This window comes from Stegodyphus dumicola, chromosome 4 (assembly GCF_044657685.1).
Source record: "Stegodyphus dumicola isolate Sdum_Otavi_A_Nest chromosome 4, ASM4465768v1".
In the NCBI taxonomy this organism is placed as follows: Eukaryota; Metazoa; Arthropoda; class Arachnida; order Araneae; family Eresidae; genus Stegodyphus; species Stegodyphus dumicola.
In genome coordinates, this window is record NC_140771.1 from 155,575,389 (window position 1) to 155,600,107 (window position 24,719).

The window sequence follows — 24,719 nt, forward strand, 5'->3', positions numbered from 1 at the left end:
TGATCAAAAAGTCAGTATAAATTTGAAAACTTAATAAATCACGGAATAATGTAGAGAGAGAGGTAAAAATTGACCACACATACTTAGAATGACATGGGGTTTTATTAGAACCAAAAAAAAAAAAAAAAAAGTTCAAAAGTATGGATTGGATTTACCACATCTACTGTTATCGGGCCTTTTTTCTTCGAGGAAATGCGTGATTCTGGTTTTGTAACTGCTACCGTGACGGGTGAGAGGTACGCCGATATGTTACAGAATCGCATCGTCCCCAGCCTTTCTGATAAACACCTGCTGGAACGTACGATTTTTATGCAGGATGGCGCTCCACCCCATATTGTTAGACGCGTGAAAGATCTCTTGCGCGCGTCGTTTGGTGATGATCGTGTGCTCAGCCGCCACTTTCGTCATGCTTGGCCTCCCAGGTCCCCAGACCTCAGTCTGTGCGATTATTGGCTTTGGGGTTACCTGAAGTCACAAGTGTATGGTGATCGACCGACATCTCTAGGGATTCTGAAAGACAACATCCGACGCCAATGCCTCACCATAACTCCGAATATGCTTTACAGTGCTGTTCACAACATTATTCCTCGACTACAGCTATTGCTGAGGAATGATGGTGAACATATTGAGCATTTCCTGTAAAGAACATCATCTTTGCTTTGTCTTAATTTGTTATGCTAATTATTGCTTTTCTGATCAGATTATTGCTTTTCTAATAAAACCCCATGTTATTCTAAGTATGTGTGGTCAATTTTTACCTCTCTATCTACATTATTCCGTGATTTACTAAGTTTTCAAATTTATACTGACTTTTTGATCACCCGGTATGTATGATGTGACGTTACAATAACCAATAAAGTTTATCAATAATCCCAAAAGTATTTTATAAGACACAGATCGACAAATGGCTATTACCTCGCTACTCGCATCACTCTTTTATATTCAAGTATAGAAAATATCCCAGTATTTTTAAAACTGGGGGATTCCCCTGTACATCTTTCTCAGTAAAATTCCCCATGCATAGCGATAAATAAAGAAATGAGCCAGGGAATCACACCAGGGATGACTGGATGGTTGGTTGTTGTTGTTGTTGTTATTATTATTATTTTAATTTAGCCGCTCAGACGGAAAAGTGGTTAGTGACTGCCTTACCGAATGACTCGGATTCGAATCCCAGATGTAAATTGTTTAGGAGGTAACGGTGGCCGCCTTTTGGGTGCCTTCATAATAAAATGACCACCGCTTCTGGCCTTACTAGTGGCCAAAGCTAAAATGGCTAGTGCCCGCCATTAAATAAAAATTAATTTAGTACAAGCGTTAATTTGTACTACAGGTTTCGCTGGAACACAGTTTAAAAACACTGTCTTAGACCATAAAATGTGCACGAATCTTTACATCACAATTGTTTCAATCCATATACTTAGTATGGACAGTCAAATCAATTTATTTTTGAAATGTATGTGATAATATGGCCTTTACTTTTCGATATAAAGTATACTTATTAGTTTAATTAGAAAAAAAATTTATAAAAAGTAAAGTTTTATAAATGTATACCTGACTGTAAGCATAAGGTTCGTAATGCTTATTTGAATCAAAGCGTATATTCCTTATCGAAGCTATCAACAGACAGTTGCATTGAAAGAAAACACATTTTTTTTTTCAGTCTTTGATGTAACAGTTCAAATTAATCCCCCCATTTAATAAACATGTCACTACTGCTGCAATCATTTGATTTTTTCCCCCTCTTAAGTTTGGTTCAATAAAATTATAAGTAGAATATATGATGCTTTCACTCATTTTTTATTTTCTAGCATTAGAGAAATTTAATTTTAAGGAATTAATTGTTAATTAAACAATATTTGAAATTGTTATGAATATCGATGAAAGTCCTCTGTTACAAGCGAGTTCCCTTTTTTTTTCCTTTATCCCCAAAAGGGACATTCATCCCGAAACGGTATTCAGCGTTAAATCACTAAAAACGGCGTAACACTTTCATATCGTTGCCAACAAATATTACCGCCCTGTTTTATATCTAAAGAAATTATATAATGAAAATTCTGTATGAATGTATGCATGTTCCTCGCATTCTGAAAAAACGACGGAACCTTGAGGCATCAAATTTTGAGTAACAAAGTCCTCCAACCGAATCCGGGATCTGGAAGCCCGAATTTTGAATTTCGAATTTGTTTTATTATTTATTTCAAACTTGTAATCCCTTTTACGAATTTTTGATTAACAAAATGATTTCAAAGCGAGCAGTGGCAGCACTGTACAGAATAAGATATTTTTATTTTTAGCTCGCAAGGTTGGCTATCACAAATTCTTAAATATAGTTTTTTAAATATTTTGTGTTTTACTGTTGAATCGAATTTTATGTGGTTTAAACGCCAAGAACGTGATATTTAATAAATAAATATCAATGCACAAAGTCTGTAATAAAGACACAAAAAAAGTGCAAAACCGGCATAGTAAGAAAATTGTTCATTGATAGGATGAACTAAGAAAAGACTGAAAATAAAAAAACAGAAAATTGTATGCCAACACTTAACGCTTCATCGGGAATTCTTAACGTATACTGCTATACTGCTTTTAAATTTTTTGCTGTTGAAATTGCATATGACGTAGTTCGTGCGAAGAAACTTTTGCCCAATAATAAAGCTAAAAAGACAGAAAAAAATGATAATAGGAGTAAGTGTAATGGCAGACTTGTAGACTGCTAGGTCAATGAGATCGTAAAAAAATCTTAACAAACCCTTTTCGGCGATCTTAAAAGTCTGAAAGCTTTCAGGTTTTTTTTTATTTATTTCTTTATATTTTTTAGGGTTTAAATTTTATGGATTCAGCCGTGCTTTTGACATTTTCCTGGACAGTTTGGCCAATCTCAATGAAACGTAGGCTTACCTAAAACAATTTAGATCGCGTTGAAAGGTATATGGTCAGCTCAGTTCTGATTGCACATAATCTCGTACTAAACATGTTCTAATCACACAACTAGGCTTTCTTGACAGTGTTGCAAATTCGTTGCCTTATGATAAGGCAAGCAAGAAAAATTAACTTTAATTCTGCATAAAGTAGCTTATTAATTTTACAGCAAACATAGCCATCAAGCAATTGTATTACTGTGGTGCATTAATAGTTTCTAGAGCTTGCTGTTAACTAAGCTGTATTATCGAAGTACTTGACATAATTTTTAACATACTTATATTTAACGGAAATTGCGATGATAAAAAATTGAAATAAATATTACGATCTTTTGTTAGGAAAATTAAATTTAAAATGGCAAATTTTCTTCACAGATATCAGTTATCTCCACTGTTTCTTGGTAAATTGATGTGAGATTAAATCCAAATATCTAATGCGATTAAATACACTAGCTGTAAAGGGTATCTAGTGGATTACATGATTTTAGACAATTAAGTCCTTGAAAAGAACTTAAAAAATGTGATTAAACTGATCGTTAAAGCCTCAAAAGCTGATTAAGCTTAAATCAATAGTCTGTTAACCACATAATCTGCTTCAACAATTTAAATGCTGTTTATATCGTGATCCTGTGTTTATAAGCTAATTATATCAACTTTGCATTGATAGAGAAGATTTATTTTTATTAAATTTGTTACAATAAATTGTCTTGAGAAATAAGAGAATTATTTATTATGAACGTAATTTTATAATTTTAAGCAGCTCTGCCGTTTATTTTAATCACATCACTGATTCTAGGAGTATGCAAATTAAGCTAGCAGATCTGCATGCCAAAGAAGCCAAGAACTTAAAAATTTCATCCAAACTCTGCGTAATTTCAGAATAAGAACCTTTAAGGCAAAAAGCATATTAGTTAAGACGCAGTGTTCCCGTCTCAGAATAAGCAAGAAATTTGAAAGCAAAATTTTGAATAACATTTACATCTAAACTAAATTCCTATGCATATCCGAACCCTCGGGATTGATTATGATGATTATTATGTGAGTGTTACACCAAAAGAGCTTTCATTTTGTAGAAGCAATAGATTTCCCATAACAACTGTAATATAGCGAGTTAGTGATACTGTCAAAGCCAAGTTAGAGTTAACTCATATAACACAAAACTATCTCCTGAATGTCGCTTACGATCTGAGAACGTGTCCTCATGATGTCCTAAAAAATTCCCAGACCTCCTAATAACATCTTTCTGACTATGGTATATCAGGTATTCCGATTTATACCGACGACAGAACCGGTTGATCGTTTGACATCCATGTCAGAGTGTACGGAGATATTCTGAAGATGTAACGTTCACTTGCACTGTCGGAATTATATCTTCAAGTCTTCCTGAAATGATGCCTACGAACTGACAATATTTGTAAATAGTTATGAACAATGTAACTTGTGATATCACTGGATTGCATTATAATGTCCCATGCAGTTTGTTAATTTGGTATTTCTTTTAGTTTAAATTTTAATATATTTTACAATTCCTAAATAGATCCAAAAATATTCGAGGAGAAAAAAATTAATTTTTAGAAAAAAAGGCTACAAGCGAAAAATTTGCAGGAAAAATATATACTATGAATAAATTATTCCCGCTTCTTGCTTGTAGCTTTAATTGAATCCAAGATGGAATTATTAAAGGAAGTCTGTTTCTAATACTCGCAGATACTTGCTCTTAATTAAATAAATGGCAGCTTAAAGCATTTTTTGCACAATGTGAAGTTAAATGTTCCTCTTTCTTTCCTCGCTATCAAAACTATTGCGGTTGTATCAATGAAATAAAAACGCAGCAGAGTCGTTAAATAAAGCTTTTAAAATTCATTTCGAATTTTGAATTAAAATTTTAGCATTTTAACATCTAACATGTTTTTACTTTACAGAGGAAGTTATTTTGAGGCAAACCGAAAATTATTGCCAATTTATGTGGTGTATTGCTTTTACCTTTCGAATTATAATACATCACTTACAAGAGAAGCAAAAGGAACTATTTAAACACCTTTCTTGTGCTTCTTAGTAATATTTCGATACTTTCTGATGCCTATCATTTATATTCTTAGTTATGTTACCAGTTAATTAACGAAAGATACCCCACTGGCATTTATATTGCGATCTAAGATGTACATCGTAATTTTTAATTTTAGCATTTTAACATCTAACATGTTTTTACTTTACAGAGGAAGTTATTTTGAGGCAAACCGAAAATTATTGCCAATTTATGTGGTGTATTGCTTTTACCTTTCGAATTATAATACATCACTTACAAGAGAAGCAAAAGGAACTATTTAAACACCTTTCTTGTGCTTCTTAGTAATATTTCGACACTTTCTGATGCCTATCATTTATATTCTTAGTTATGTTACCAGTTAATTAACGAAAGATACCCCACTGGCATTTATATTGCGATCTAAGATGTACATCGTAATTTTTAATTTTAGCATTTTAACATCTAACATGTTTTTACTTTACAGAGGAAGTTATTTTGAGGCAAACCGAAAATTATTGCCAATTTATGTGGTGTATTGCTTTTACCTTTCGAATTATAATACATCACTTACAAGAGAAGCAAAAGGAACTATTTAAACACCTTTCTTGTGCTTCTTAGTAATATTTCGATACTTTCTGATGCCTATCATTTATATTCTTAGTTATGTTACCAGTTAATTAACGAAAGATACCCCACTGGCATTTATATTGCGATCTAAGATGTACATCGTAATTTTTAATTTTAGCATTTTAACATCTAACATGTTTTTACTTTACAGAGGAAGTTATTTTGAGGCAAACCGAAAATTATTGCCAATTTATGTGGTGTATTGCTTTTACCTTTCGAATTATAATACATCACTTACAAGAGAAGCAAAAGGAACTATTTAAACACCTTTCTTGTGCTTCTTAGTAATATTTCGATACTTTCTGATGCCTATCATTTATATTCTTAGTTATGTTACCAGTTAATTAACGAAAGATACCCCACTGGCATTTATATTGCGATCTAAAATGTACATCGTAATTTTTAATTTTAGCATTTTAACATCTAACATGTTTTTACTTTACAGAGGAAGTTATTTTGAGGCAAACCGAAAATTATTGCCAATTTATGTGGTGTATTGCTTTTACCTTTCGAATTATAATACATCACTTACAAGAGAAGCAAAAGGAACTATTTAAACACCTTTCTTGTGCTTCTTAGTAATATTTCGATACTTTCTGATGCCTATCATTTATATTCTTAGTTATGTTACCAGTTAATTAACGAAAGATACCCCACTGGCATTTATATTGCGATCTAAGATGTACATCGTAATTTTTAATTTTAGCATTTTAACATCTAACATGTTTTTACTTTACAGAGGAAGTTATTTTGAGGCAAACCGAAAATTATTGCCAATTTATGTGGTGTATTGCTTTTACCTTTCGAATTATAATACATCACTTACAAGAGAAGCAAAAGGAACTATTTAAACACCTTTCTTGTGCTTCTTAGTAATATTTCGATACTTTCTGATGCCTATCATTTATATTCTTAGTTATGTTACCAGTTAATTAACGAAAGATACCCCACTGGCATTTATATTGCGATCTAAGATGTACATCGTAATTTTTAATTTTAGCATTTTAACATCTAACATGTTTTTACTTTACAGAGGAAGTTATTTTGAGGCAAACCGAAAATTATTGCCAATTTATGTGGTGTATTGCTTTTACCTTTCGAATTATAATACATCACTTACAAGAGAAGCAAAAGGAACTATTTAAACACCTTTCTTGTGCTTCTTAGTAATATTTCGATACTTTCTGATGCCTATCATTTATATTCTTAGTTATGTTACCAGTTAATTAACGAAAGATACCCCACTGGCATTTATATTGCGATCTAAAATGTACATCGTAATTTTTAATTTTAGCATTTTAACATCTAACATGTTTTTACTTTACAGAGGAAGTTATTTTGAGGCAAACCGAAAATTATTGCCAATTTATGTGGTGTATTGCTTTTACCTTTCGAATTATAATACATCACTTACAAGAGAAGCAAAAGGAACTATTTAAACACCTTTCTTGTGCTTCTTAGTAATATTTCGATACTTTCTGATGCCTATCATTTATATTCTTAGTTATGTTACCAGTTAATTAACGAAAGATACCCCACTGGCATTTATATTGCGATCTAAGATGTACATCGTAATTTTTAATTTTAGCATTTTAACATCTAACATGTTTTTACTTTACAGAGGAAGTTATTTTGAGGCAAACCGAAAATTATTGCCAATTTATGTGGTGTATTGCTTTTACCTTTCGAATTATAATACATCACTTACAAGAGAAGCAAAAGGAACTATTTAAACACCTTTCTTGTGCTTCTTAGTAATATTTCGATACTTTCTGATGCCTATCATTTATATTCTTAGTTATGTTACCAGTTAATTAACGAAAGATACCCCACTGGCATTTATATTGCGATCTAAGATGTACATCGTAATTTTTAATTTTAGCATTTTAACATCTAACATGTTTTTACTTTACAGAGGAAGTTATTTTGAGGCAAACCGAAAATTATTGCCAATTTATGTGGTGTATTGCTTTTACCTTTCGAATTATAATACATCACTTACAAGAGAAGCAAAAGGAACTATTTAAACACCTTTCTTGTGCTTCTTAGTAATATTTCGATACTTTCTGATGCCTATCATTTATATTCTTAGTTATGTTACCAGTTAATTAACGAAAGATACCCCACTGGCATTTATATTGCGATCTAAGATGTACATCGTAATTTTTAATTTTAGCATTTTAACATCTAACATGTTTTTACTTTACAGAGGAAGTTATTTTGAGGCAAACCGAAAATTATTGCCAATTTATGTGGTGTATTGCTTTTACCTTTCGAATTATAATACATCACTTACAAGAGAAGCAAAAGGAACTATTTAAACACCTTTCTTGTGCTTCTTAGTAATATTTCGATACTTTCTGATGCCTATCATTTATATTCTTAGTTATGTTACCAGTTAATTAACGAAAGATACCCCACTGGCATTTATATTGCGATCTAAAATGTACATCGTAATTTTTAATTTTAGCATTTTAACATCTAACATGTTTTTACTTTACAGAGGAAGTTATTTTGAGGCAAACCGAAAATTATTGCCAATTTATGTGGTGTATTGCTTTTACCTTTCGAATTATAATACATCACTTACAAGAGAAGCAAAAGGAACTATTTAAACACCTTTCTTGTGCTTCTTAGTAATATTTCGATACTTTCTGATGCCTATCATTTATATTCTTAGTTATGTTACCAGTTAATTAACGAAAGATACCCCACTGGCATTTATATTGCGATCTAAAATGTACATCGTAATTTTTAATTTTAGCATTTTAACATCTAACATGTTTTTACTTTACAGAGGAAGTTATTTTGAGGCAAACCGAAAATTATTGCCAATTTATGTGGTGTATTGCTTTTACCTTTCGAATTATAATACATCACTTACAAGAGAAGCAAAAGGAACTATTTAAACACCTTTCTTGTGCTTCTTAGTAATATTTCGATACTTTCTGATGCCTATCATTTATATTCTTAGTTATGTTACCAGTTAATTAACGAAAGATACCCCACTGGCATTTATATTGCGATCTAAGATGTACATCGTAATTTTTAATTTTAGCATTTTAACATCTAACATGTTTTTACTTTACAGAGGAAGTTATTTTGAGGCAAACCGAAAATTATTGCCAATTTATGTGGTGTATTGCTTTTACCTTTCGAATTATAATACATCACTTACAAGAGAAGCAAAAGGAACTATTTAAACACCTTTCTTGTGCTTCTTAGTAATATTTCGATACTTTCTGATGCCTATCATTTATATTCTTAGTTATGTTACCAGTTAATTAACGAAAGATACCCCACTGGCATTTATATTGCGATCTAAGATGTACATCGTAATTTTTAATTTTAGCATTTTAACATCTAACATGTTTTTACTTTACAGAGGAAGTTATTTTGAGGCAAACCGAAAATTATTGCCAATTTATGTGGTGTATTGCTTTTACCTTTCGAATTATAATACATCACTTACAAGAGAAGCAAAAGGAACTATTTAAACACCTTTCTTGTGCTTCTTAGTAATATTTCGATACTTTCTGATGCCTATCATTTATATTCTTAGTTATGTTACCAGTTAATTAACGAAAGATACCCCACTGGCATTTATATTGCGATCTAAGATGTACATCGTAATTCTTAGAAAATGGATATATTATAGATACTGACAGAATCTGTCAACGTTTTGACAGATTACAAAGTTAAAACTGCGCCTTCTGAATCAGAGAGTTCGTGGCACCTCGTATTGTATATTATTTTGAACTCTTATAAGAAAACTGTAATTAGAAAACTCTAATAAGAAATTATTTGAACTCTAATAACAAAGAATTAATACCTAAATAAACAAAAATAAAAAAGCTTACGTTGTTTACGACCCGCCTCCTTGGGTGTTCATAGGATTTGAAGCTATAGGATTTATAGGCTTAGTTCTTTTTTAGACCGTATATCTCTCACCCACATTTTATCCTGAAAAAGTATGAACTTGTGAAAAAGTATGAAAGTGTAAGAGTCTTAAATTAAATTTACTTGAATTTAAATTTCTGATACTGTAGTTCTTCTAAGACAGGCTTGAGCAATCGAAAAGCTTCGTTTATAACTTCTGGGATGTGAAATAATTTATCTGAATGTTCTGAGTCGTTACGCTTACATACATAGCATTATATTAACCTGTTGACAAGTTATAGCCTTTAACAACTATTTAACGTTCAAAACAAAATACAAGAAAAATTTAAATTTATTTAGCTACTCCTGATGGCTGCAACTAAAATCTTAACACAGACTGAACTGATGACTTATCATACAAAAAATGTTGCAAGAAGAGGGTACTCGCCCTCACAACTAAGATATGAATTGTATACAAAACAAAGCTCTACGTTAAAAACGAACTACTTCTTTGGCTGCGCCATCTTTAAACTCGTAAAGCACTTATTAACGACACAAAGACTAACCAGGCTTTCACAAACGCGGTAAAAACTAATTCTCAGTAAGAGTCAGCTGTGAGGAGCCGAATTCTGCAATAGCTTTATGATTCAGAATGCCAAGAATAACAGAAAAATCACAAATAAATAGACACAAATCTAACTATCAGTAAGACGTAAGAAAAATTGGTCCACACTAATCACCACAGAAAATAAAAACTTGTCTCTGGCAGCACGATATAGAAGAGATAATACTCGAAGATTAAAATAAACTAATTTATTTAAATCTAGTTCTCTACTCCACTTTAAAGAAATGCTTGTTTTACTTTGCCGTTATTGCATCTTTTAAGCTCACTTCAGCTTTTCCAAATTTAATGGTACACGTCGAATGAATTTTCATTTGTAAGTTAAGCAAGGATTTGAAATTTGATAATTTTTCTTTGTAAAGTACCATTTGCATGACAGAAAAATCTCTGTTTTTGAAATTAATATTATGTTTTGTTCAATTTCATACGAAGCAGAAGAATCTAAAAATATTAAATACAATGAAACATGCCTCAAAAAGGTTGTGGAACTCTTTTTCATACTCTGCCCATCAATTCTATTATGAATATTGTAAAGAACAGCTCCTTCATCCTACATAGAAGTAATGAGCAATAGGAACTGGTTATTCAAGACTTGTTTCTAAGCAATATTTTAAAATCATTAAAAAATCAGTAACACTAACTTGTTGTAAAGCACGATATCTGGCAGCCATATTTGTTCTGCAGGCACGTAGAGATGCTCAACGCCACCATATTCGTCCGGATCCCAGCGAAGTTTATGATCGAACCATTCCTGAAATATAAAAATATTAAGAAATTATCAGAGATTACACAGCTAATAAGCGATTAATTTGCTTTTTGATATTAAGGATTAATAAAATAATAAGCATTAATAAAATAAAATATATTCTTCTCTCAAAATGAATAACAAAGTAAATATCTATACTGTCTGCTACAATTAACCTTTAGTAGGCTGTTCCAAGCAGGAAACACGAAAAAAATCAGCATTGTCTTCTGAGGGATTGGATCTCTGGATATTACGATGCCAGCCGGACGTGTGACGGTTTATGGCTGTATTTAGGGGGGAGTTTAAGCGGCTGTAGGCCCCGAAACGTAATTTATCAGTTCATAAATGGAATACAGTTACAAAACATTGGTTTGAGATAGAAGTCACAGCCCTTCGCCAAAATTAAATCCTAGCTACCCATGTTATCGCTTACACCATGAAGACTCCCAAAGGAAAAGGTGAAAATTCCTTACATATTCATTTTATTTAAATTATATATCAAATATACACTTTCTTTATAAGTTAGCAACATTGAGAATTCAGCTTGTATTTTACTAAGCAGTATCAAAATGGCTAATAAAATGCAAATTTCAAAAATCTGATGTGTACACCACATGACTTCCTTATACACAATATTAAGTTATACGCATTTTTTCCTGCATTTCATTTAAACTTATTGAATTTAATTGAATATACTTCGTCGATAGCGCATAAACAACAATAGAATAAATGCGCTTTTTAAAATTTACTGTATTTATTTACCTTAGCGATACTCTGGCGCTAGGTTAGCTTTACATCTAATTCAGTTTACAAACTCAGAGCGTAAAAAAATATATATATCATCTGAAGAATTATCTAATCGTTGATACATATTCTATTCAAATACTATTCCCCGATATTCATTAGAGATATATTTCTCCTTCAATTAATTCAGCTCTCACTTCGCGTCAAGGCAAAAATAATAAAAACACAAAACATCTTCATTGAAAATTTAAAGATATGGAAAAACATAAAACACTAAATACAATTAAAAACTTCTTTTTAAATCATTTACATTTAAAATTACGATTTCTACGCAAAAACAAGTAATTCGGCCAGCCGGCATAAAGACAGATTTTTCGGTGCACAAAATTCAAAGTTTACTTTTGCTCTCACTTTTCAAAAAGACATTGAAGGCGTAGAAAATGATTTAATTTGTTGTGGCCGCTATGCTGAGTCAATATATAGGATAATTTAATAACTTAAATGATAATTCCAGAATGGATTAAGCATAATTTAATTCTCAATAATAAAAGAAGACGTTACTTTTTTCTTCCAAAGCTTAGTTTTTCTAGATTGGCAACAAATCCATTATTTTGCTAAGTTTCAAATGTAGGCAAATATGGCTGCTATGCTAAAAAAATTAGGCTCAAGCCGCACTTAAACAACTTTTAAATTGTTGATAATTATACAACTATAACATGCGGGTTAACTAAAAACATAAAAACCTTAACCGGAAGATAAGAACAACATAATTCAATCATTTTTAAAGTGAAAAATGCACCATTTACAAACATATAAGTCTAAAGAAGCTGAGCTCAATGAGCCGAGTAACAGAGCGGATATATATATGTACATGCATATATTTATATACTTTTGGTGAGGCCGGTTGCATCCAAAAGGAGAGATGCACATCTACATGCTATAGCAGTAACACATACAAAATTTCATCGTTCTGAGGTTATTCCTTTTTGAGTTATGCGAGATACATACATATATACGTACGTACAGACGCAACGAAAACAAAATCCCTTCGGAATCCATTTTAAATCAGTTTTATAATTCGTTTGGGGGAAAAAGAGGCCTCTATTCTGTCCTTACGTACAGATGTCACTCAAAAACGTCGTTAAATTACATTCAACAGCGGTCGAAATGGATATTTTCGTTGAAATACGACACTAGAAATTTTTCGCGATTATAATTTTTCCTTTTTACTTCGTGGAAGGAAGTAAAAATGCAGTATAAATATTTTAATTACAATCTCGAAGAGTTTACCGTGAAGATTTCAAAGAATTAAAAAAAAAATATTAAGAAATTTAAAAAAAAAACTTAAAACAATAAGATAACAACGAAATTTCCATCTGATGTAAGTATGCAGATTTCACTTAAATACCTAAAATTGTTTTTAGGTAAGCAAGCAGTTACGATAGGGCTATTAGTTTAAAAAATGTCTCCCATATATTAAATATACGTAACATAAAATCTTACATTTAAAACGAAATCTCTAAAATGCAAAGCCAAATGGTAGGTAAAATTTTATTGATAATATTTCATTATAAATTAACTCCATATATATGGTTATTTAATAAAGAAAAGACATAATTATTCAATACATAGCTGCACAATTACTTTATTGGATTGTTCTGCACGACGTTTATAAAAAAAATATTTATATGAACTAGCAATACTATACCAATTTTGCCTGAACTCGATGATCTTTATAAACTTAAAACAATAAATAACTCAAAAAGATTTCTTCGGATATGTTGAATATCATAAAGTTACATTGTTCCAGCTAAATGTGTTAAAACAAAAGTTAATTCTTTTAGTTTTGAGAATATTCTGCATGCTGTGTATGACTAAAGAAAAAATTATGTGGCTATTAATAATGCAGAATTTTAAATCAATTTTGACGGAAACAAAGTTAAGTAAATTAAAAGCAATCATTCTTAAGCATGTTTGGCAAATTTAGTCTCGAAGTTGCATTTTGCATTGAGTTAGTAAAAACGGCGTATCACTTTTCAAATTCTTGCCACCAAATGTTATCGCCCTGTATCATATTTAAAGAAATTAAACAATGAAGAATCTGCACCCAAGCATGGGCACCTAGAAGAACGAATTTTGAATTTCGAATTTGTTTCATTATTTATTTCATACTTTGTAAAGCTTTAGCGATTTTTTTTATTAACAAGCTCAACAAAGCGAGCAGTGGCAACACTGCATGGAATAAAACATTTATACCTCCAATGCGGGAGACTGTCTATCGTAAATTCTAAGGATATGCTCTTTTTAAATATTTTGCGATTTTGATGCTGAATCGAATTTTATGTAGCGTAAGCACCAAGAACGTGATATTTTAATAAATAAAGTAAACTCACGGAAGATTAGTAATAACAAGACAAAAAAAGTTTTGTAAAGCCATCTTAGTGAAAAAAACTGAACACTGAACTGATATAATACTGAAAAAAGAGAAAAATATACACCAACACTTAACGCTGCATCAGGAATTCTAAACGTAAACAGTGGGTGATCGGTTGACGAACAGTTCAGACTGCGAACAAATCGGACAACGAGCACTTTTACGAAAGATTTTTGTATTCGGACAACAAACACATGTTCGGATAACAAACTAAAACGAATTCTAACAAACACTTCTCGGCTCTCAGAGCATAATGTGCAGAGATGCCAAACACAACGAACCAAAAATCGTTTTTCATCTTTCTTGAATTATGTTGCTTGCCTATAAACTTCAAAGTTCTATATTGGAAAAAGAAACTTTGATTTCCAATAATAATTTTCCAATATAGCCAAAGTAGACCATCAGTTTCTCTTTTGATTTCATTCAAAACCGAGATTGATTTCATTTTGAGCGCCTCCCCCCTTCCCTCGTTCATTCACCGTCCCATGCGTAGTCTTGAAGGACGAATTCCATTCGACATCATTGGGCATGTTCTTTAACGCCCCATAAACAAAAAAAAAAAAAAAAATTGAAAAGGACTGACTAATATCCAAGAATATATGTATGTATTATTTTTTTAATAAACTTACTAAGAAATTATACATTCTTTTTCTATTTAATTTTTAGGGTCTCCAAAATGAATTAATAGATTTCACAAAGAAAAATAAATAAATAAATAAATAAATAAAAAATAAAAAAAATAAAAAAAAATGGTAAATCGATGATCGGTTAACGAGCAATGCAGATAGCGAACATATTCTTGTAACAGATTATGTTCATTAACTGATCACTCACTGTACTGCTATGCTGCTTTTAAAATTTTTGTAATTTTGTTATTTAATTGTATACGCCATAAGTGGCGAAAAACATTATGCTTAATAATAAAGCAAAAAAGAGAAAAACGGGCTTAGCAGGCGTGAGTGTAAGAGCAGACTAGTAGATAGCAAGTTCAGCGAGAGTGTAAAATACGTTAACAAACCTTTTTGGGCGACCGTTAAAATCCGAAACCTTTCAGACTTGTTTTAATATTATTAATATTTTGAAGGTATCTGCCTACGTTCGGAGCACTTTTTTTTAAAAACATAGAATTCTGATGAAATATATATTTATTTAGTCAAAATATGATATCAAATCATGAAAATAGGTAAATTTTTAGGAATATTTTTATAAATTTTTGAAATATATGCAATTTTATGCAAATTTTAGGAGAATTTAACGCTTACGTTAAATGTCGTATATTTTTTCTCACAGCATATATTTCAAATTTATTTATACTGTATACTACTACAACACTTATCAGCGGCCGAGCGGTAAAGACGCTGAACACTGGTAGTTCGGTCTGAGGTTCGAATCCCGCGAACGGACTGGCTGCATGGGCGTTTTCGTGGTTTTCCCCATGTGTAACGTGTATACGAGCCAGTTTCCCTTAGAAAGTCCTCCACGAAAGGCATCCCTCCCTTTAGGCAGATAGCCCTCGTGTGCTTTGCCATAATTAAATACACCAACACCTACAACACTTATCTGTGTTATGAACTAAAATGTTTATGATATTTCTAAAATTTACTAAAATATGTGTAATTACATGAAAAAACACAGTCTTTTGTAAAATATTTCTTATCGTTTTATATAGAAATACTTATAAAACAATCAAATTAATAAATATTACTTAGATTGTAGCTTAAAACCTAATAAATAATATAGACAACATTTTAGTGAAATTTAATAGAGATACCTTTAGAACATTTTGAGTAATTACATTTCTTGTATGTAAAAACACTAGAAAAATAGTTTTTCAGAAAACGCATTTAAAGATTTCACATTAACAGAAAAACTGTTCTGTTGTATTTACACACTTAAAATTCTCCACATTTGTACATCACACCCTCCATATCTTTATACTTAAGTAATTTTGATTTCCTATTTGATTTTAATTTTTTTCTGGCAATTTTCGAAATTAGCGACGAATGAATTTTCGAGTTCTTTATTCTTTCGTTATCAATTCCAAAGTAATTTTTAATCATTTCTTGTTCAATTGATATGCCTGAATGTTCAAACACAGGAAGTAATCCAAGATACCCTGAATTAAAAATTAAAACGGCTATATATGCACCCAGCAACATAGTCTTTATACCTAATCGCAATGTTGCCAAACCCAGTTAAAAAAACCGCAATATTGCCAGTCCCAGTTCAAAGAATTAAGGCAAATAATTATTGCCAGAAACAAAAAAAAAAAAAAAAAAAAAAAAAAGTACCCAGAATTAAAATGAAATGTTTTAGCACAATTTTACACACAAACAGGTAAAAATAAACACGGATAACAACATTGTTTACCTTTAAGTTGAGCCTTTTAAATGGCACTTCCGGTCTTTCTGCTTTCACTTCTAGTGCAGTTAATTGGCTATACCTTCTCTTCTAATTATGACAAACGTAAAAATGAACCATTTTCGGAATCCTACAAAACTGACTTTTCAAATTGGGCAATTAAAAAAAAATCGAATTTTTTCGCCGTAATCGTTTTTTTAACGTAGGCAGATACCTTAACTTTTTTGTGCATTTAACAAAATTGCTTAAGTTGAATAGCTTAATTTATTTGGCTTATTTTGATTTGTCTGATTATGTCAAAACACGCTAGGGCTATCTTCCAAACGAGGGGAATGCCTTCGTGGAAATTGCCTTCGTGGAAAGCTCTCTAAGAGAAGCTGGCTCGTATCCAAATTACACATGTGCAAAACCGCTAAAAGGCCTTTTATATGTTGTAAGATTCTCTACTGTGTACCTTAAGTTACAGTTGAATATGCAGAATCTTAAGAACTAGTAAGCGAATAATCGCTTGAGTTCGTGAGATAGGAAACAACAAGATAGAAGGATGAAATAACCTTTTATTATTCCAATCAGGTGTAACAGAACTCTGTCTTGGAATTGTACTATAAAGCCGACACTCGGGCTTGAACTTAAGAGACTAAGAACTAAACTAAACTAATCTTAACTAAAGGAGATATAGCCGAAACTATAAAACTTCTAACGGAGTTGGCCCCTTAACGCTAATTGACTGCGAAGCTATTAAGGGCCTAAAATACGGCTGAGCGTAATAATAGCTTGAGAGAGAGCAACCTAAAAAGGCGGAGGCGTGCTAGCCAGAATCTCTGGTTCTCTCTCACTAAGACAGTAGAACTTCGCGGTTAAATACCACTCTTCCTCAATTTGCATTCAAACGTGATTCTAAAAATACGTTCTGGCCGGAAGTGGTAAGTTGAAATTAACAAGCGACAGGAAAGGAAGTTTAACTCAAAATTTAACTGTTAATAAAATTAAAATAATCTTTATAATATAATGTTATGAGCTACGGGATTTTAGAGATCATTTAATAAATAATAATATCCTTTTAATAATTTATATTTTTAATAATTTTTAATAAATATCCTTTTAATAATAAACCAGAAGAAACTGAAGCTTTATTGACATAAATAATCGTTCACAGCAAAGTAAACAGTCAAGGAAAAAAGGAAGCTCAAGGAGTTGTTTGAAAGGGTTTGGCTATTTGAATATGGCATAGTTTATGAAAGCTATCTACTTAAGGTAAGGATACCTTTGTGAGTGACTTTTTAAGAGAAACTGTATCTTATTCATTTTACGCATGGAGAAAGAAACCACGAAAAACCACCATCCAGACAGTCCATTCACTAGGGTTCTAATCTGGATCCATATATTAGTATTCATTGATCTTAATTATTCGGCCATTGGTGGGGACAGTGAAAAATAGACAGAAAGTAAATTCTACATAAAATGCGTCGGGAAAATCGTTCCCAAGGGTTCAAAACTGTGTTTTCCGAAAGTTTTCAAGTTATAATAATTAAGATTAGTAATAGTTAAGATTACATGCTTGGTAGCACCGATGGAAAATGACTGACCTGTACTGTTACCGATAGAGATTAGTAGATGGCTTGTCACTCGTCAGCAAAATGCATTTCCATGAACACTATTTACGAATGTGTTTTTGCTCGTGATGAGAGACTTTGCGAATGCTGAAAAAGCAGGCATTTGTCTTAAGTACGGAGCTGAAAATGGTAACGAAGTTTCTAGGAATATATCAGAAACACTTTCCCTAATAGGCGAACGTCAGACCTTAAGATATTCGTGGCGTTACATCGCCAACTTAGTGATTCCTTCAACGTGACCAGGCAAAGAAATTGGCCGAACAAGGGCTCTTCCACATCCATATGTGGATGAATTCCTCTTGTACCTTGTGGAACGGTAAATAAATGTAATCGTAGAATGCATTATTTGGAGATTGTTAACTGAAGAACGATTACAGCTATGCAGTTTTAAAAGAATTCAAATTTTGAAAAAGAAAGAGTACTTCTGGGCATGAGATTCTGCAGTGGTTTTACAGTAGGGTGTACTGCAGTCGGACTTTCCCTCTCATATTCTATTCACGTAAGATAAGGTGCTTTTTTACACCAGAATGTGTTTTCACAGTACACAACTGTCATGTGTGGACAATCTCAAACCCACACAATAAACCCCCTCTATGTATTCTAGTGTGAATGTGTGTGCAGCTATTGTGAACCACTTGGTGATTAGCCCATATTTATTACCCAAGCGACCCAATGGCAGATGTTACCTTACTTCAGAAAGAGGTTTTACAAGAATTGCTTCAATCCAGCTGCCGTTCGTAATCCTGTGGTTTCAGCATAATGGACCGCCAGGCCATTTATACGTTAATTTACGCAATTGAGTGAACTGAGGCGCAATGCATTGATAGTGGTCAATCAGTCCTTTGTCCACTCAACTCCGATTATTTCTAGACTCGATTATTACAAATAAGGGCATATAAACACTCTCGTTAACGATAATCCATTTAACTCTACTGAGGATCTTGTCGCTTGAAAATTCGTTGCGACTGCATGTGTGCGAGAAAGACCCCACATATTTGAAAGTGTACCCAGTCACGCCAATTACACTGCCAAGCATGCTGATGGATGCTATTTTGAGCATTTATTGTAAGTGTTACCGTAAATAATCCCTTGTCAACGATGTTGTAAATATATCATTTATGTTTTTCTCACGTGTTTTATATCTTTACATATAAAATGTTTTATATCTTTATATATACATTACAAGTTAGCGCGCAGCCTCAGATGCGTTCTAATTTTTTCATTGTGTCTGTGTTTAATTACTATTTCTAGTTTTTATATGTTTCTCTAAGTATACTAATTTAGATGAAAATGGCAACACTTTATTTCCTCAGAAGAAAAAAGCTTCTTTTAGATCAAGTATCTGCAATGAAATCCATTACATCTACAATGAATCTACATCAATCTTCGTTAGAATTTTAGTCAATTATATAATATATAATAAAACGTAGAGGTTTTTTTGCCATTTTTTTATCTGAGATCAAGCAAAATAATAAAGGAAGAGTTTACGTCATTGGAGGTGCTCCTAGTCTTTAAAATCATGGATTAGCCAGAAGCCAACAGTATAATCCCTTTCTGATAACTCGTTTGAACTCGAGTACACTCTTAGGCGTAGAAATTGCATGACGCAGTTTGAGCAAGAATGTTGTGGACTACTAGTTAATATGTGAAACTCCTCATTGTATAATTTTCTACTTCTTCACCATATATTTGGAAAACTAGAATATTTTCTTTCTTTGATCTAGCCTTTGACAACTATAATGAACCCTGTCGTTGCAATCAGCTCTCCAAGGCAGTTTGAACGATTTTCAGCTAAAGTAATATCTACGGCAATTATCTTTGGTTCTGCTCGAGTCAGTTTTGTTTAGCTTATTATTCATTCCCATAAATTAACCATTGTTATTGAAAATCTTTTCTAAGACGCCTACTTCTACAAAAGACAAAAATTACTTGGAAATTTGGATGGTCGTCTTACAGAAAATCCGCTGTATTTTTTCTGGGGGGGAGGAAAAAAAGATTTATCGATTGATATAAATATGAGATTTATTTCATGAAATAACTATATTTTGGTCTTAGTAGCATTCTTGGAATTTTTAGTTTTTTTCATTAATTCAATAATGCTCAATATAACCCATTTGCATGTTTCTGTGCTGAATTTAATGTTGGTAATCCTTATAAACAGCTAATGATTTTTTCTATTTAATCTCAGTAAGCTCTTAAACATCCGTATCCATTAAGATAAGATATTAAAATAATATTATTTGACAACATGAAACAGAAAAATTCGAGGGGGGAAGGATTTAAATTCAGATAAGCTTTCGACCTAATAGTAGCAAATTAAATATTACTAAAATCAGTATAAATTGATCGAAAATAATCTCATATTGCTTAATAGCTAACAATGATAACATTCAACGAGAATACTGGGGGGGGGGACAGGAAGTACTGAACTGAAGAGTTTTCCCAAACAGGAAGAAATTTAGGAACTGTGCAATCAGGAATCGCTCTAATAGGACATAGAACGAAAATTACTTACAAATAGCCTAACATCAGGACTCTAATATGCTGGAAGGCCGTAAGAAGTCGTGAACAAAAATGATTACATAAAAAAGTAATGAAGTAAAAAATAAAAATATGTAATTAAGATCGAATAACATGTGCTCACATAAAGAAGCAAATAAAAATGTTTAAAAATTATGCAAAATTAATGATAAAAATCTCACACAAAATAGAAAAATTTGAAAGAGAATAAATTAAAGTATGTCAGATTCGAATGACACAGCAAAATAAATTAAGTAAATTAGAAGTAACAAGAAATGGCGTCAATGGAAAGAAAGGCAAGTGTTTTAAAGAATATTTTTGGAGGTCAGGTTAAAATTCCTTCTCTATTTTAGCTTCGAATCAATTTGAAGCCTATTTGATCAAATAAGTTCACCCATAAAATTTTCTTATCCAGAAAAATCACATTTTGACACCGGATTCCTTCCCCAATTTTAAAATTTTTCCGAACATTTTAATCGTCATAGGGAAAGTGAGGTATAATTCAGTAGTTGGTGTCGGTGACAGTGTCAGTTTTTTCTAACTGCAGTAACTGCATTAACGACCAATAATTACAGAATTTTCTGTTTACATTGTAGGGTTTATATTTATTTTAACTAACATTTATTTTAAGTTTAAACTATCTTTCCTGTCAAGCCTTACTTTCCCCTGGAACTGCCAATGCCAGAGTATGTAAATTTTAGTAGAACGCGCAAGGATTCAAATTATCAGCGGAAGTATTCTGAGTTAAATAGAAAGGAAACGATTTCAAGGTGTGCTGTTCTTACTTCACGAACGCGGAGGTAGTTAGCCAGAAATTGAAGAACCCCGCGTTTCGGCCTGTGTGCTTGCCTTGAAGAATTGTTAATCGTTCAACGTGATCTTCAAGTTTGCTGAGTTAGCAGCGGTATTGTAAAACGCGGTGAGGTTAGTTACTTTTAGAGAGCCTCGTAGTTAGAGTCTTGTCTTTAGTTTCTTTTCAGGTTATTATTTTTATTTGACCGCCGAGTTGGCGCAGTTTGTGAGCGTCAAGAGCACGCACTTGTAATTTATTACGTTGAATAAAAAGGGACTTAAACCCTTAACAAGACTCTGTCTAGTTAAGTGTTTAAGTCCCTTTTAAAGACTCTGTCTTTTATCCAGTTTTCACAGTCACCTCTTGGTTGCGTGCAAGTTGGAGGCGCGCAACGCTACAACATTGCAATTCATTTGCAATAAAAATCACCGGAATTCTTCTTATTTGGAACTTTGGCAACTGGAATTCTGATTTCCAGTTATGATTATGATTCTAACTGGAATTATGATTCACTCAAAATTGAGAGATAAGTGCCAGGCTTCGGCTAAATTTAAGCCCAGCTTCCCACTATGTAAAGTGTCATCTTTCTTCCTAGATCTTCTGATTTATTCGATGACATAACATAGTATTTAATTCACTTACGCTTCTATTTAATTTGGAAACTGGGTCTCTACTCTCAAGACTGTTAATGGTACAGAATTTAATCTTTAGATTTATAAATCCTTTATTGTCAGCAGCTCTAATATAGCTGAAATCAAGCTAGTCCTCACAAGTAACTGGTTTTTGGTGTGTTACTAATCTGGAAGACATAAGATCTTTAATTTGTGTTTCAAGTTTATCACTGATTTATTTATTAACATACTAGACATTTAAAAGCAATATGTTGTCATTGTGTGAGAAAGACTTTTACCTTTCACATGGTCTCGAATATAGCCATCTGTTATTGTATCATTAAAAGCATTTGCAGCTTTGCTTTAATTACCTAAAGCTGCTTATAATGAAACTCATTATATAACTGGACATTTTATTTTTAAATTTTGCATGACATTTTGCTTTTATTTATTTATTTTTTTTTTTGCTTATTTATTTATTTTCTATTAACACTTTTATAAATTTTTAAACTTTTTAATGCTCAGCTTACGTTTGAAATTTTATACATTAACTGAAGTTTTTAGTTGCACTTTTCCCTTTTCGTTGCTGTTGTGTTTTTGATATTTGATGAGAATTCTTTCAATTCTTAAAAAATATTAATTCTTGATTTTTTTTAAATTTAGATATTTTGCAATTCAGAACATGAAGGTGCCATATAAAATTAATTGTTGTACTTTCCCTTTTTAACGAAGTCCCGATTATAAGCTGGTCTGAAAGACGTAGCACAAACTTAAGGGAAAAAATGGCAATCCGATACTTCAGATACCAATCTAATACATGAAAGGAACTTTTTCTTCCAAGATTCCAACCTCATTAAATCCCATATATCAACAAGAAAAAAAAAAAAAAAAAAAAAAAGAACTACAGTTTGATGTTCAATAGAAGCTCTCCTTTCTGCATATCGGAAGGCCCTATTTCATTTCCGATAGAAGCCCTAATTATTTGTATGTAACTTCTTTTATCTTATTTAATTCATTCAGTCAACAACTTTTTATTTGCTTCACCAGAAGTTCATAGAAATTAGTTCTGAAGAATGTACAAAATTATTTTCATTGAAATGATCACTTTGTGAGCCTAAACAGTAATATGGATCATGATATTTAAAAGTAAAAAGATGGCTAAACAATATAAACAAGTTTTAAGGAAATGAGAATTCAGCGGGACAGAGTAAATCGAAATTCGAGTTCATGTTAAACAGCAGCACAGCATAAATGTATTCATACTTGAAAATTCTTTTCTTTTTAGAATTATTTCTTATGCATGTTTTTATTATCTTCAAGAAGAACAAATACTTAGTTTCCAATATCACTACAATGTGCGCAAACGGAGAAAACATCTGCTGCTGCTTACAACTGACGTTTCTGAATGGTTATCCTAGCAAAACAGCTCTCAGCACTCAGTCTTATTAGTATTTTCATTTAATGAGATTGACGAAGTACCTCATCGCTACACTGGGACCAAAATATATCAAATATTTTTAGTATGTTGAACTTTCTTTCAGTTTTGTTCTTTTTTTATTTTTTTTTTATTCTTTTAGAAACTTTTGAAAGAGAGTTCAAAATAAATAAGCTTAAATATTCTATTTTTTAGTGCACTTTGTAATAGTAATTATTAAAGAGCTATAAAACTGAATACCCGATAAAGTTCAAACCAGAAGTCTGTCCTCTCATCGTCGAGCAGTTCAAAGGAATTGAGCCTTCTCCAAGGCTTACTCAAGTGTGTTATCGAGCCGAAACTAAGCGAAGTATCTTCTAAAAGAGGCACGCGCTCGCTTCAGCAGATGGCTGTTTGTTTTTTGTTGCATGCCCAAGCTGGATTTTTAAGATCTTCCGCAAATAAGAACACGGTTCGTCGGGAAATTTAATGAACAGCATCATCACGCTGTCGAGGAAACTGGCTCTTTGCCTTTAATCAACTTTCGATGTTCATTAGAAGGGGAAGAAGATTTTTCTACGCTCCAAAGAAGACTATCATTGGGATGCAGCCATTGAAGACTGGGGGAAAAAAGTGCGACTTCGATTTTGTGCTGAGGGAAGATCTTAGTTTCAGCTAAAGGGACAAAGGGGGGTCAGGATGAGGACTTTAATTAAAGCTGTAACAGCTGCTAGTCTGTTAGCATTGATAATGATGTTCCTTGCTTTGGCCGACATGACAGTTATTTACGCTTGTTTCTTATTGTTGTTGTACTGCCTAATTAAGCCCTTTATTTCCTATTCATTCTGTGTCTCTAAGAGTCATGAACAATATGTTTCTGTTCATTGATGGAATTTTATGTGATTTCTGTAAAGAATAATATTATTTTTCTCTGCTTCAGACCTCTTTTTCAATTAAAAGTACGTATATATATATATATGTCTTGTTTACCTCTTAATTTTATACAAATATAATCAAGAGATAAATAAGATACAATATTTCCATAGTCGCAGACAACTGACTAACAAAAGGGAAAAGAACAAAATCTTAAAAATAAAAGCTGAAAAAAAAAAGTAAATCAGTGTAACGAAATTCATATAATATTAATTAATAAATAATACTGTGATTGATATTCTTTCGTCTCTTCCAAGGAGAAGTCGAAAAAATTTTCAACAGCGCCAAGTTTCTGAATTATATTTGGATGAATATCAAAACTAGCAACTGGAGCAACATCAGAATTAATGCAATAAAATTAAAATTAAAAGAATTAATGCAAAAAAAATTATAAAAATTAAATGACAAGTCAATACAAAATAAAAAGTATTTCAAAAATTAATATACTAAAATATGATAAAAATTCATACCATTTG

The 24,719-nt window shown here is 31.9% G+C and overlaps 1 protein-coding gene across 1 annotated transcript in view; it reads right to left on the bottom strand.

Moving 5' to 3' along the window:
- Window positions 1-24,719, bottom strand: part of LOC146997729 (acetylcholine receptor subunit alpha-like 1) — a 562,185-nt gene that overhangs the window by 239,579 nt on the left and 297,887 nt on the right. The window contains exon 3 of the mRNA XM_085815630.1: window positions 10,717-10,826. Coding sequence (XP_085671756.1) covers window positions 10,717-10,826 — 110 coding nt within the window. The remainder of the gene's footprint in view (window positions 1-10,716; window positions 10,827-24,719) is intronic.